The following is a 14,582-nucleotide window of genomic DNA, read 5'->3' as shown; positions in this document are numbered from 1 at the left end:
AGCTGGATCCGCTCTCAACAGAATTCTTCACCGTCCAAGAGCGGTTCTTCTCCAGCCTGGGCGACACGAGAGCGATCGTCCTGCGGGTAGAACGGGTACAGAACCGGCTGCTGTGGAGGGAGTACTGCGTGCAGAAGGACACGACAAACGGCAACAGGTACATGACATTGTGCAACTTCCTGAATTATCATGAAAGTTAATCTTGTGTTGGTAGTTATCACAGTAAAACGTTGAACTTTATTCCAACACACACATTATACAGAGATCAAACTGTCGCCTTCATCCACCAGGATAATTAATGACCAATCACTTCACAACGTGATCTCGTGAGAGTTACGGTTACAAACACGTGACCGTATTCACACGAGACTTTACTGATACGTATTAATAGTTCCCAAATGCCTCGTTTTTTGTAAAGAAAACCTAGCTACATCAGACAAAATCCTTGTATAGATTTAATCATTTTGCACTGAATTTTGTGTAACGTTGACTTGAACTTGTACTTTAAAATCGGACTTGCTGTTACAGGATGGAGGAGACAGATCTGTGGCACGGTACCTCAGCTGAAGCCTGTCAGATGATTGCCCTTCATGGGTTCAACGGTCACGTCACTCAGCACTACGGTAAGTTGGTTTTTAAATACTAGTATCAATGACACTACAAACTAGTACTATATCTCCACTACCTTATACCTTCGCCAAATGTTTATTTGTATTGTCGCCTAGGCTGGGGCCACATGATTACTAACTGTGCAGACGCATATTCTGGCTACTACCACGTGGTGCGGATGTTTTACTCCATATAAACAAGAAATACACTTTTCTCATCTCGTTGCAGACGGAGGGACTATCTTTTCCCGTAATGCAGCATACGTCACAAAGAACATCTGCACCCCTGACTACTGTGGTCGTAAAAGTATCATTCTGGCCAAAGTTCGTATGGAAGAGCGAGTTGGTACAAGTAGAACCGCGAAGCGAGAATCTTTTCATTTGGACGAGGGGAATCCACAATGTCACGAATCCATCGACAAAGTCAACCCGGGCCTTTATGTAGCGTGCAACGGAGCGGAGGCGTATCCAGAGTACCTTATTTCGTTCAAAGTGCGATGAAAAATCCTGTCTGTGTGTAATTGATAAATGTAACGTTATATGTAATCTGAACTAACTTGTATCGCCATCCTATCTAGTCATTACGTCGGAAGATAATGATATCCATGGCATTATGTAAACTTAACACTGTAAAACACGAATTCGGAGATTTCAGACTTCAGAAAAGTATTTTCGATTGCGACTTTCATCAAGTTCTTCCTGTTGTCAGGGTCTGATCTTTTCCTCCCACCTACCATGTGCTGTCAACCTCCTCTGTCCTCCTCCAACCCCCTAGCTCAGTCACCCAAAACAATACTTCCGGAAGTAATGCGCAATACCCAGGCATGATTCTTGGCTTCCGTTTATTCATCTGCAATGCTATAATTACAATTCTATTTTTCATACTTCAAAGTTAATTTTCAAGTTTCACAATTGTTATTTGAAATTCGTTGTGCCTGTTCGTAAATCAAATACTCAAAATGCTAACGATATAGTTTTTAAACTTGGATTGTTAAGAATCTATATTCTGTACGAGTTCATCAATACAACAACAGAAGATTACTGCACACTGTATTGGAAATAATTACCAACTTAGAATGTACTTATTATGCAGAAATTAACATTCATTAGTCATTTATTTATTAGGCTAGAATAGTAGAAACAAATAACATATGCTTATATTTTGTTGTACATTTCTGGTTGGATATGGGGTCTATGATGAAAGAAACTATCCTTACAGTAATTTGTCGAGCGCTCGTGTTCTTTATCTTGTTCTTTGATCTTATACTACTGAGCAACACTCCTCAGCTGGGGTCTAGCGCGTCTACCGTGTCTCTGGTCTTACTTGATGCCTTTAGCTGCGAGTTCCTGCCTCAGTCTGTTCAGGTAGCCTGGGTCCGGATAGCCGTAACTGGAAAAGTACACAGACATAGGTCAATTGCATACCAATTTACCAACTTTACTAATGCTCTGGCTACTCCGAGAACCCATTTCTTCCTTCCCAAGTTCATTAGCCAGGGGGCTATCAGCTGAAACAATAGGTGATATAAGAAGTACATGTAAATCAATGTAACTGTATGAATAAGAGACAGATGTATACATGAAAATAGGAAAGGAGAAAGAAACATACTCAGAGGCTCCTGCGTAGGGGTTGGTTTTGTGGTGAATGTCGTTCCAGACCACCGTGTCTGTAGCGCCGGTTGTGACGGAGGTTCCAATGGTGAAGACCAGGCGTTTGTCAAAGGCCTTCTTCAGGAGCTGGACCAGCTCCCTTCCCTCGTCGTTGTTGGGTAGATAGGCACGTCTGGAGGTACCGCTGAAGGGACGACCGGGGCTTGTGTGCTCAGGCTGCATGAAACGACATGAAGCACACGTGTGAGATGAAAATCCGAGTCTTTGGCAAATAGCGATAGTGATAGAATACACAGAGTAGACTAGACCCGTTTTCTGTGGACATAAATTATTGCAATTTTCTGTCCAATGTGTATTCATTCCTGGAACATTAGTCCTTCCAAAAAAAGATGAAGAGAACGTGCGGGGTAACTTACCCCTTGTATTCCATCCGGGAAGTCGTAGCTGATCACGATGGCGCTGAAGTTCTCGTACCCAGGAAGCCGTGTTCCATGGCTTGTGCACCACTCCATGCGTCCTGGAGGCTGGTTTCCTATCAGCTCGCCGACAATGGCGTTGCAGATGGGGCACTGGGACTTGTAGGACAGAGCTGTATCTATGCACTCTCTACAGAACGTGTGTTTACATGGGAGAGACTTGGGATCAGTAATGCCTGACATGCATATGGAACAATCAGCTCCATCTGATGTCATACCTTTCCCTGTGTCTCCCGGAGCTGTGAGGGACTTACGTGACGTTGTCCGAGCCGATGAATATTGGTCGGACGGGGGTTGGATGACATCTCCAGGCGGCGCTGCTGCGTCTGTCGTGGTTGGTGAGAGCTCCTTGCCAAAGGTGTCAGCAAGTACCTTAACTGTTGCCTGGTCCATGTCGATGAAGAGGATTTTTCTTAGCGTGCAGGAATGAGACGCCCTCTGGAGGAACTGTTGTAGGCCGGAGAGTAGGGATTCTGCACACCTGTCCTTTGGCATGCCAAAGATTCCTACAGGAAGGAATGTTGAAATGATGGATTTAAGTGTTATACAATTAGTACCCATCATGAGTAATGCTTTATGCTGTTAAGTGAACAAGATTCAGTGTTGCACGCTCACACGCACATATTCAAGTAATATAGCAATATTGTCATCATTCACTTCAGTTGGCTGCCATGAATGTTATGAGTGTGAAATTTATTTGCTCACCTGAACTTATGGCCGGAATAGCCACCGATTCTGCCTGAAGCGTTACCGAAGCTTTGGTGAGGACGTTGCAGCATGTCTGCCGTAGTTCACGTTCATTTGCTCCCTCGTAGCCCGGGGTCCATCTCGGCCCCACGGCATGAATGATGTGTTTACAGGGTAGCTGTCCTCCCCCAGTCACTGCCGTCCCTGTCACCCATAGAGGCCCGTGTTTTTTGACATAGGCATTGCTCTCCTTCTGGATAGACGGGCCGCCTGCCTTGGAGATCGCTCCGGCTACACCGCTCCCGTGACTGAGGGACTCGTTTGCGGCGTTCGCGATGACATCTACCCGCTGTTTTGTGATGTCTCCTTGGGCGACTACAATCTGTATCCCCTCCCTTGTGGTGTGGTTAAACCATTCTGTAGTTGACGAGCTCCCAGTCCCAGTCTGGCCAAACTTGTCGGGCTGTCCTGTTGTCCCAGTCGCACCCCTCCTCCTTCGACCTCGTGCGGTTGATATGCCGAGATGTTCACACATCGCCGTCTTCGCCTCCTGGACCTCCTTCTCTGTCCCGTAAAACATCACGTCTTTCTCCGGACAAGGCTTCAGCATCACTCGGGGGAAGTCTTCCTTGATCTTCGCGACTGCCGTGGAGACTTGATCTGGTGGGATGTGCCTGGACTGTAGCTCAAACGGCTTGCACACAATACTGTGGTGAATTTTCTGGTAGAGGGTGGTGAACTCTTCTTTAGCATTCTCTGGATCGCTGTCGGCTGCATGGCTTCCAAAGAACTCCACTTCTGTTTGTCCGTCGACATCGTTCATGACGATCACTGCTTTGTTCTTCAGCATGATCTTTAACACTTCCGAGCCGTTAACTTGGCACAGGTAAGACTTGATATCCGGAACTATGACGATCTTGGATGGATCGATGTCGTCATGGCTTGTCTGTGTTTTGCGATTCACTGTCTTGTAACCGTGGCTTGTTGTGGATGCGCCTAGACCACCATCCGGGCCGTCATGAATTTGTGTAGGCTGGCCCGGTGTTCTACGTTTCCTGTCTGAGTGTCTTTGAGGCTGGGTTGTTCCTGGATGGTGTGTGTCCGGACCATCGGCTTCGTCTGGCGGGCCTGGTTGCTCCCTCCCGTGTTGATGCGTAACGTGGGGGCGCTTTTTCGGACGTACTGCAGTTGCCAGCCCGCTTCCTGGTTGTTGGGTTGCGGTGATCGCTGGTACCGGTGTGTCGGGGGTACCGCGCCCCCTACCTTGTCCTGTCCCTGCGCTTGAGGTGTCCACATCTTTCGAGCCAGACCCACCATGGGCATCGGTTCCAGGGATTATGCCTTGAGCACTCCAAACCTCTATCTGCAATAGGCTGCGGACTCTTGTTACCTCGCTCCAGTTGCCGACTACCTCCACTACTTCGTTTCTTCCCTCTTCGCCTTTCTTAAATACTATGCCGTCTATTCCCCTTTTTACTGTATTTTTCCACGACTTGGTGATGTAGCGAGATTTCTCCGGCCTAACAAATGCACGGACGCTGCCGAAAACCTGCAAAGTTGTACACATAGGTACATCCATATAAATACGCTGATGTACATGTCAACATAGTGCAACTTTGAAAAATTCCATTCGAGGAAATGAGCAGCACAGCCTTCTACTTAGCAAGCTTACTAGTTCGATAAATTACTGTCGGCTACCAAGAAACCGTGTACAAACAGACATACAATGAGAAAAGAAGCGCCCCCTCAAAAACAGAAACAACTCGTAAGTCTGCTACACAACCCCACAAAACCCCACCCACCCCCATGGTAGTAGATGATCTTGACTCCGTCCGGGCGCTTACCTGCACGAGTTCATGGGAGTCCTTCTGTTGTTCTGGGTCACCTGAGCGTTTGACGGTATCATCAGGCTTGGGCCGCCACTTCTGCACTTCAACCTTTTTGCCCAAAACGTATTGCTCTCTCTCAAGCACACCCTGGACGACTGTTTAGAAAGAAAGAAAGATAATATTAAAGCCTTTATTATATGATATAAAACTATAATACAATTAACGTAACATACTTCAATATCATTTGCAGGTACTTTATAATACTGCAATTACTGTTTTACTGCTCCCAGTTCATTAATTATGGGTTCACCACACCACGAAGTGGTGAGGTGAAACCATATTGCTTTTTCTGGTGTTTCTTCTCCTTCTCCTTCTTCTTCTCCTGCCATTTTTTAAATGGATTCAGCTTCTTCATTTTAGGGCCTAAGGTCCTGAAATTTGGTATGGAGGTACAGTGGGCAAATACCCCTAGGCGTTTTTTAAATTTTTGTGATACAGGCTTTTAGAATGGTTTTATTTGAGTATTTTGGCTGTGTTATAGCAAATGTATTACTGAGTTAGTGTGCAGTGTTACCACATTTGGGCATGACTCATCACAATGGAATGCAGGGCATCAACCAATAGGCATGCAGCTTTCCTCTATTCTCCTTGCTGATTGGCTGTTGGAATTTAACAGGCTTAACTTAATTAATACCTGCTCAGATCCATTCCATACTGACAGTATGTCTGTATTCAAGTGTTTTGGTAGGTATTTCAAGCTTTCCTGCTCCAGCATTGGAATGCGGGGCATGAACACTTCTTTTTTTCTTGAAAATCAACAGTTTGCATTATGCAATTAAAAATCCTAACCAATAATGTAGGGAATAGCTATCCAACTGTTGTAGTCTTAGTTGTATGTTACTTCATACTATAGTTATATCAATGTAAAGCATTGTTTTCCCTTGTGTTTCTCATTCTTTCCCTGCCATGTCGTAAAATGTGGTGAAGCCATTGCTGTATTTGCTCCAAAGCAAATGTCGGCCTTTCTAGTTGAACTACGTATTGTGTAACGATAACTCAACTGCAAACTAGCAATCGTACATTTCAGACTTCCGGGAAGTATTCTGGATTTTTGTAACCTTCAAGTTCACTTCCATTTCCCGTGTTTGACCATTTCCTGTCCTTCTGTCAATCTGCTTCTACTCACGTGTTGTCAGTCTACTCTGTCCGGAGAAACAGACACACATACCCACAGCTCAGCCACCCAAAACAATACTCCCGTACCCGAGAGTAATATGATCATGTGTCTTCGCATTTATGCGTAAACCTTAAATTAAACTGTCTACCTATTCATGCGTGGTGATATTTACAGATGAAGATAATTTAACTATCAAAACGTTTTGTTGGAATTATAGAACAACATTATAACACAAATACGCAAACGTGCTCCGTATGCTTTTCGGTTCGGGTGAAATATAAACTAACAAGACTCCTCCGAATATGTGATTTTGGCCGTGGAAGACTCCATCAGGGTGACGTTCTCGATGTCGCCTCCACCGTTAGTCTTCCGCATGAAGTGGATCTCCAGTTTGTCCCGGTTGATTCCCTCTGGGATGTGGGAGACTAGGATTGACCGTCTGTCAGTATGCACGAAAGGCCCTTCAGCACCAGGGGCGTCTCCACTAAAATGTGAACATTGTGAAGACTGTTTTTAGAGTGAGAACTGAGGGTAAACTGTTTTAGTAGTGGTTTAGGGTGGCACTCTTAGTTAACACAATCAAATGAGAAAGAAGTTAAGAGCACTGAAGGTGGGTGTTGTTTTCTAATAGATTATCAATGACTACACAAAAGCAGCAGACATTTTGCAGATTTCCACTTGTGTGCGGTGTAAAACGATGTCAGTATCACCACCCCTCACTACCCCTGTATAGACCCTGCGTGCGGGTCAGCGAGCACACCTTTGTTTACATTTCCTTCCCTATCTTATTTTCAATCATCACAACATGGCACCTTGAGAATGCACGGTGAACTAGAAAGGCCAATATTTGCTTTGGAGCAAATACAGCGATGGGTTCACCACATTTTACGACATGGCAGGGAAAGAATGGGAAACACAAGGGAAAACAATGATTTACATTGATATAACTATAATATGAAGTAAAATACAACTAAAACAACAGTTGGATAGCTATTCCCTACTTTATTGGTTAGGATTTTTAATTGCATAATGCAAACTGTTGATTTTCAAAATAAAAAAAAACGTCCATGCCCGGCATTCCAATGCTGGAGCAGGAAAGCTTGAAATACCTACCAAAACACTTGAATACAGACATACTGTCAGTATGGAAATGCTTCTGTGCAGGTGTTAATCAAGTTAAATCCCAACAGCCAATCAGCAAGAAGTATAGAGGAAAGCTGCATGCCTATTGGTTGATGCCCTGCATTCCATTCTGATGACTCATGCCCAAACGTGGTAAACAAGGCAGACTAACACAGTAATACATTTGCTATAACACAGCCAAAAAACTCAAATAAAACCATTCTAAAAGCCTGTATCACAATAATTTAAAAAACGCCTAGGGGTATTTGCCCACTGTACCTCCATACCAAATTTCAGGACCTTAGGCCCTAAAATGAAGAAGCTGAATCCATTTAAAGATATGGCAGGAGGAGGAGGAGGAGGAGAAGGAGAAGGAGAAGAAACATCAGAAAAAGCAATATGGTTTCACCACACCACTTCGTGGTGTGGTGAACCCATAATGATCTAATGAAATGGTATAGGTATTGCTGACAATTGTATCAACATTCAACACATTCCTGGTAGACTGTTGAACAGGCAACCCCAACAATATCTTATATTAGCAATGTTCTGTCAAATATAAAAGATATTCATAGTATGTAACAGTCCCTACCTCCTGGCCGGGTTTCTGTTGCCCCTGTCGTCCATTGGGCGGTCAGTGACCTCCCCCGTGACGTCGTCCATGTTGTCACAAGCACCGCGAAACAATGCCCTGTCACATCAATGTTTCTGATTAGCCAATAGGTACAAAAAGGTCACGGTGTTCAAGCCTGCTTCACTTATGGTTTTGCCTTTTAAATGTTCAAGGTTCATGCATACCCCCACCCCGTCCGTACGTATGCACAAATTAATAATGGGAAATGATTACTGGGAAAACCAGAAAAAAGGCGACTTTGACATAGACATAATTTTCAATACTTAGTCCAGGCCTGACTTAGTCACTACAGAACGTAAGATATATCTATGGTACATTTCCTATTTTCATTCGCTCATTGTGTTACAGCGTGCTCATCAGACAATTCTAACAGATACAGTGCAAACAGTAAAGGTAAAGGTATGATAATTAGACTGAGTGTATAGACGACATTATGTACATTATGACCTGTGAAGTGTGATATGGTGTAAGTAATCCACCGTAAGTAAACATCTTTGCAGAGAAAAGCTATATGTTGTAAAAAGAGATTTAGTCACAAAGGGGAAAACTTCGCAGTCAACAACACATTCCTGTTAATGGCACTTGGTGGTTGAAAGATGTTTATTTCCTCCTTTCCTCCGACAAAATAGATAGGACTGCTAATATAGTAGTTTGTTGGTCTTTTCCCTTTACCACCCCCTTCCCCCACCGTAGGTGTGCCACTCATCATGCGGCAGGACATGTGCAATATGTACATCACATGATCTTAGACTTAGTGTAACGTACACAGAGACTCATGTACATAAGGTGGGAACGGTTCAAGGGCTGTTCTTATAATAGCTCTTGGGGGATTAAATCGTGACGGGATTAATGTAGTATTGTGTAGGTCACCAACACACAAAATACTTCAAGGAAGACTGAAATCCCTGATTCCCTATATCGTTTGCAGACATTACCCTTACTCACATTTCGATTGCGTAGCTGCCGTGCTCCGTGCTGTATAGCTGTGTATACTGACCTTAGATATATCTTTTGATTCCCTATATGGTTTGCTTCCATTAGTTTTAAGAACCTTCTCATGTACATGACTGTATACCACTCAGCCTACATGAAAACAGAAAAGAGGAACTATGTGCCTATTGCGTCGTACTGAAAGTTTCACTTACCTTTAGTTTATATACACTAGTTTCGCACGTTCTGGGCGATAAATCTACAGACTGCGCATGCTTTTCATGTGTTCGTGAAATGAAACTGTTCTTGTCCCCGCCTCTCGCGCTCTCTGTAAGACAAGAACCAGAGTGGACCAGAACCGAACTGCCAGTCGACCCTCAGGAGTGAAAGTGTTTTCGTGTCCCTACCGTTCAGGCACTGTATCACGTGATGGAAAAATGTCCAATAGAAATGCCTCCTGAGTCGGGGGTTCCCCTGACTCAAACGCCGTCTGATCAGGTGACGTCTTATGACCGATCAACATCGACCAGGAAGCGAAACTGTCCGCACGGCGACTAGTACGCATTTCTTGACTGTTTTTTGGGGTATCTTAAATTCGCATCCAGAAATCTCATGACCAGTTTAGAGCACTATTGAAGACACTTGTATAAATGACAACATGAGGTGTAGCTAAGAAAGCTTCTTGCTCTTTTATGTCGGGCAATCACTCGTACATCTGGCTTTTTGTGACCCGTAATGTGGCTTACTGGGTATAATGCAAACTGCGTAGCTGTCGCGCTATATAGTAGTGTATACTGACCTGAAATTCACACCGCTAGGCTGTCTTGTAGGCTTGCTCCTTTCTTCACGTGAATTTGTTGGCCGCGGACGTTGTCAGCATTCTCTTTAAGTGCACAGGTGAAGTTCAAGTTTTCTACAGATATCCACCTGTCGCCCTGACATGTACAGCAGGGAAGCGGACTTTGTCGTTTACTTGTCACCAGGTCACGTGCTTTTAGTGGACCAATCGGATCCTCCGGGCGCAGGCATTACCCTGACTCACATATGGAGTGACGTCAACAGGTGAAACTGGCGTTTCGGCGAAGCCTTGGTAGATTTCCACGTAGTCGGTTTCGGGCGAAATGTTGCATAGTTGAATCTACCATGTAGATTGTTGCACTGTAGCACAATGATAAGTTGGTACACTATTGCATTAGAGTTGGCATACTTATCATGAGGGCTAATATATCAGACTGGTCTCATCTATGCCCACATGCATTATGTAAAACAGTGCCTGTTGTAGAACAACTGTTCTATGGCATTTCTAGAATGTGCTCAAGCAACTGTACCCACAACGGACACTGTACACTTTTAACTGTTACACACACATTAGAGGAAACATTGTAGTATAGACCGTAGTTGCTCTATTCAACACTCGAGAGTCAGGTCAGTAGAAAGTTTTAATTAGCAAATGAAAACAGATAAAGCGAGAATATAAAACACAACCATGAAAGTATTACATGGCAATCTACTCCTCACTGACCTAACAATAGATAGGAAAAGAAATGTGATCACTGCTTTGTTAAACCCAACTCCCAGTTTGACACTTTTGAAAAAAGAGGCAAGAAGCACAGTCTCCAGAGTCGAAAGCAAAAAAACAGAGCTAGATTGTATTCCGTGAATAGTCTTAGAATAGTCTCTTGTTCCACTTGTCACCATTGTTTTTAAGCATGCACTGTTTGTATATACTTTCTATATATTATTGTTTCATGTTGCACTTACATGTAGCCTTTGGGCAAGAACTGGCATGGCAAACAAACTTGTTATAGATGAACTAGTTCTAAGTTTCCCGATCTGGATACGCCCTGTCATGCAATCAACATGTACAATTTGTTGGAAGAGGCTTGACTAGATTTCCCCATTTTGCTGTCATGACCGCTCTTTCGAAAACGGTTGGTTCGTCGCCAGTGTAAGTGTCATGTCCACAGCTCTTCTTGTGTCCAACAGACCAGTGTTGTTTCTGACAGTCTCGGCTGCAGTACCGGGTCAGCTTGCACTGGCCACACAGCTTCAGGGTGGACCTGGAGAGAGGAGATAACAATTACACTGAAGCTGTTTAGGACTAGGGTAGAATTCAGAAATGGTTTTCAACTGCAGACACACAACCAAACACACAGACACACACACAAACATACACACACACACACACACACACACACACACACACTGGCAGAGGGAGACATACACCAAAAACAATACACAAAACAACACCAAGTACCTACCTGTAGCCCAGTTTACCACACGTAGGATTGCAGCATCTCAACAGCTTGGTCTCCATTGCCTCTTGTATCAGCTTCATTGTCCTGTCATGAGCGCACACACAGACTTATGCACCCGCGTCCACCTCGCAGTACCTACAGGAAGATGTGGATGGTTTAGAGAATAGGTGTTGGTGACCTACACCCCCATTTCCCGTGTCTGACCATCTTCACCCCACCCATGTGCTGTCTAGCCTCTACCATGCTTCGGAAGGTGGCTAGAAAGAGTAGAAATTGACCAAATAGAGAGATGACATGCCAGGGGTGCGGCAAAATGTACTCTCCAGTGGGCCAACTCCCTCGTCATGTTATCTCTCTTTTTGGCCAATGTCTACTCTTTTCAGCTGCCTCCTGAAGCCTGGTAGAGGCAACATGCTGTCAACCTACTCTCAAGTTTATTGGTACCCCATTTCCTGTGTCTGGCCTTTAGACCTGTCAATCTTCCCCAAACCCACATGCTGCTACTCCGTCCGGACATACATATACACAAAACCACAGCTCAACAATATTTTAGAGTAACAGTAATTCATTCTATCTGTATAATCATGAAGGCTCATCTGTGTTGGTAGTTACATGTTAAACTTAAAGTTAAAACTTTTGATCCAACACAAAGAAATTCTCTCACATAGAGCTTCCAAAGAGTCACTCTGGTCTTTCTCAATAGACTGACCCAGCAGGGCCACGTGGCTTCTTTGACCCAGTGTTGACGTCACACATGAAGCTACGTGACAAGCCTCACTGGGTCAGTCTACTGAGGAAGACCAGAGTGACTGGTCGAATGCTCTAGGTGAGAGAACTTCTTTGTGTTGGATCATAAGACTTAAGGTTTTAACTTAAAAACAAGTAATTCATTCTGCAGTGACGTGACACTTACCCCAGGACTGATACGGGACCACAGTCCCTCAAATCAACCCTTGCTCCGAACTCAATCAGTCGCCGAACTGTGTCCACGTGTTTGAATAGACAGGCCATCATGATGGGCGTCCTCTGGAAAGCGTCCCGTGTGTCTACTGTTGCACCATGATGTACCAGCAACTCCACCACTTCTGTACTCCCTGGGTTGGAATTGCGATGTACAAAACTGTATACATCAAGCAACATTGCATTTTGTTTCTCATTACAATCAATGACAAACATTTACAATTCGTCAGTCCAAGACCAGCCACACACACACACACACACACACTGACACACCCAAACATGCGTATGCAGACACACACACACTCACATACACTGACACACACACACACACACACAATCTTCCGCAACGGTGAACCCATGTGCTGTCAACCTATTCTGTCTGGACAAACATATACACATACAACATAATTTGGCAATGGTATCAGGCGGTGGAACTATTGATTTTTTTATGGACAACCTACCTCGGATCGCTGCTCCATGGAGGGGGGCACATGATATCCCAATGGATTTCTTCGTTACAGACGCCCCCTTGCGGATCAGCAGTCTCACTACGTTGACATGCCCCATGAAGGAAGCGATGTACAGAGCTGTTCCAGTGCCGGTCAGTCCAACACCCGGCTGGATGTAGTCAATGTCTGCACCTACATGTGGTTACAGTCTACTTTAAAAGTAAAACTGAATTACACTAGAGAGATTTCTATGAGTACCTGTGGGTCAGGGATAGTCTCCACCAGACTCATTTGCAGGCTGAATAATACTAGCATGATACTTGTATGCAAGGAAACTGGACCCTCTATTGCTGGCTAACTCCCCTGGCCAGCTACATTCTTTTTAGGCTTCTAGTATAATATTATTCATTCAACCTGCAAAGGAGTCTGGTGGAGTCATTGAGGTCCTCTCAGATGGGATGTAAAGCTTGAGGCCCTATGTTTGAGGAGAGCCACACCTCCCTCGAAAACGGTACTCTCCAAGCAGAGGTTGTGGGGGAATAATCGTTAGCTTTTTATATATGGCCCTTTTTTTTGCCAATACCCCCACCAACCTTGGGTTGGACCCTCTCTGACCAATTGGAGTACTGCCTCGCCAATCGTGAGTGGTTCACTGACTTGATATTTTTGTGACCCTAGCATCTGCTAGAGATTACATTACAAAAATGGGCCAACCACACTTCCCGAAAAGAGCAGAATAGACTACAAATGTATCCAAGGAGGTTAAATTCAATTTCTATTTAACCTCCTTGATGTATCGAAGCAGATCCTAGGGTGGCAAAAGACAGTATCAAATTTGGCCACAGTATCTATTGGCCAGTGGGGGTCCATTTTATACACCTGGGTACCCTGTGTAACTGTGAGCAATTAAGTTTATTCATTTTATAACTCAATCCTTAGAGAAAACGTTTAATAGTAATACAACATAATTTCTGCTGTGAACTGAAAATGGAAACAGAGCAAGGAGCTTCCTTGTTGCTGGTGTTACGCGATGCACCGTATGGGACATCTGCTTTAGATTATGATCAGTTCGGAAGGGGGGAGGGGCAACAACACCATCAACAAAGGGGGTCTTTCTACTTGTAGCATAGCCGTGGACGACTCGAGTAATCGTTTTTGCATGATACTACTAGTATCCTGCATTATCATGCAAAAAGATTGCCAAGGGTGTTGCCAAGAAAACTAGATTATGCACAGTTCAAAGGGAATTATCTCTACCCGACTCCATGCAAGGAACCTCCTTGCTCGAAGCAGAGTCGAAGGAATCCGGGACAAGGAGGTAAATATAAAATTGATTCAACCTCGTTGCTTGGAGATCAGTGTCTAATTTACAGAGGAGTACATAATATTTCTTGCCTCGGTGCAATCCTATTTGTATGCTGGGGCTCCCATACTCGCCCTATTTTGTGGAGACTAGCGACCAATATATGTGCTTACCAGCTTTCAGAGCTGCTTTCACGCCTTGAAGGCAGCCCCTGTCAGCAGCGTCCAGCAGAGCTTCGTTCGCCTTTTCCGCCATTTCTTTAGGACCGCTGTTGTGGTGGGCACAGCTTGCGTGTGATCAAGAACTGAAGAAGCTTGTCGGAATTCCGTCAGAAGTGTGAAGATGCGCGGTAGAACTTATCTTGCCACGTGACCCATGTCTGGCGGCGTGAGCTATTGCAGTGGGCGGGGCTTAGTTTTTGCTAGTCTCGACCAGACTTCTTTTGCAGGCTGAATAATAAATCGTAGAAATCGCCCTAAAATGGGTATTAATTGGCGAGAGAAGGTAGCCGGCCAGAGAAGCTCCATTTGCCTGCCAA

At 44.5% G+C, this 14,582-nt stretch overlaps 2 protein-coding genes across 5 annotated transcripts; both read right to left on the bottom strand.

Moving 5' to 3' along the window:
- Positions 1-1,433: 1,433 nt before the first annotated feature.
- LOC109486806 lies at positions 1,434-10,056 on the bottom strand. 4 transcript variants are annotated; one of them, XM_019790701.1, is made up of 8 exons: positions 9,290-10,056; positions 8,103-8,201; positions 6,676-6,872; positions 5,227-5,366; positions 3,401-4,931; positions 2,636-3,201; positions 2,218-2,435; positions 1,434-1,998 (listed from the first exon to the last, which is right to left on the bottom strand). In XM_019790701.1, exons 2-8 carry the CDS (start codon positions 8,171-8,173, stop codon positions 1,929-1,931), a joined length of 2,793 nt encoding a protein of 930 aa, XP_019646260.1. In that variant the 5' UTR covers positions 8,174-8,201; positions 9,290-10,056; the 3' UTR covers positions 1,434-1,928. The 4 variants fall into 4 exon arrangements, with proteins under 4 accessions (XP_019646260.1, XP_019646262.1, XP_019646261.1 ...); XM_019790703.1 differs by having other exon boundaries at positions 9,874-10,056; XM_019790702.1 differs by having other exon boundaries at positions 8,103-8,191; positions 9,874-10,056.
- A 633-nt stretch (positions 10,057-10,689) lies between these two features.
- Positions 10,690-14,386, bottom strand: LOC109486810 (serine/threonine-protein phosphatase 6 regulatory ankyrin repeat subunit B-like). Its single transcript, XM_019790709.1, has 5 exons — positions 14,218-14,386; positions 12,754-12,933; positions 12,246-12,426; positions 11,336-11,467; positions 10,690-11,134 (listed from the first exon to the last, which is right to left on the bottom strand). Exons 1-4 carry the CDS (start codon positions 14,297-14,299, stop codon positions 11,440-11,442), a joined length of 471 nt encoding a protein of 156 aa, XP_019646268.1. The 5' UTR covers positions 14,300-14,386; the 3' UTR covers positions 10,690-11,134; positions 11,336-11,439.
- Between the last annotated feature and the right edge of the window lie 196 nt (positions 14,387-14,582).

This window comes from Branchiostoma belcheri, unplaced genomic scaffold (assembly GCF_001625305.1).
Source record: "Branchiostoma belcheri isolate BF01 breed outbred unplaced genomic scaffold, Haploidv18h27 scaffold83, whole genome shotgun sequence".
NCBI classification, from domain to species: Eukaryota; Metazoa; Chordata; class Leptocardii; order Amphioxiformes; family Branchiostomatidae; genus Branchiostoma; species Branchiostoma belcheri.
This window is presented reverse-complemented; position numbering and strand designations above follow the sequence as displayed.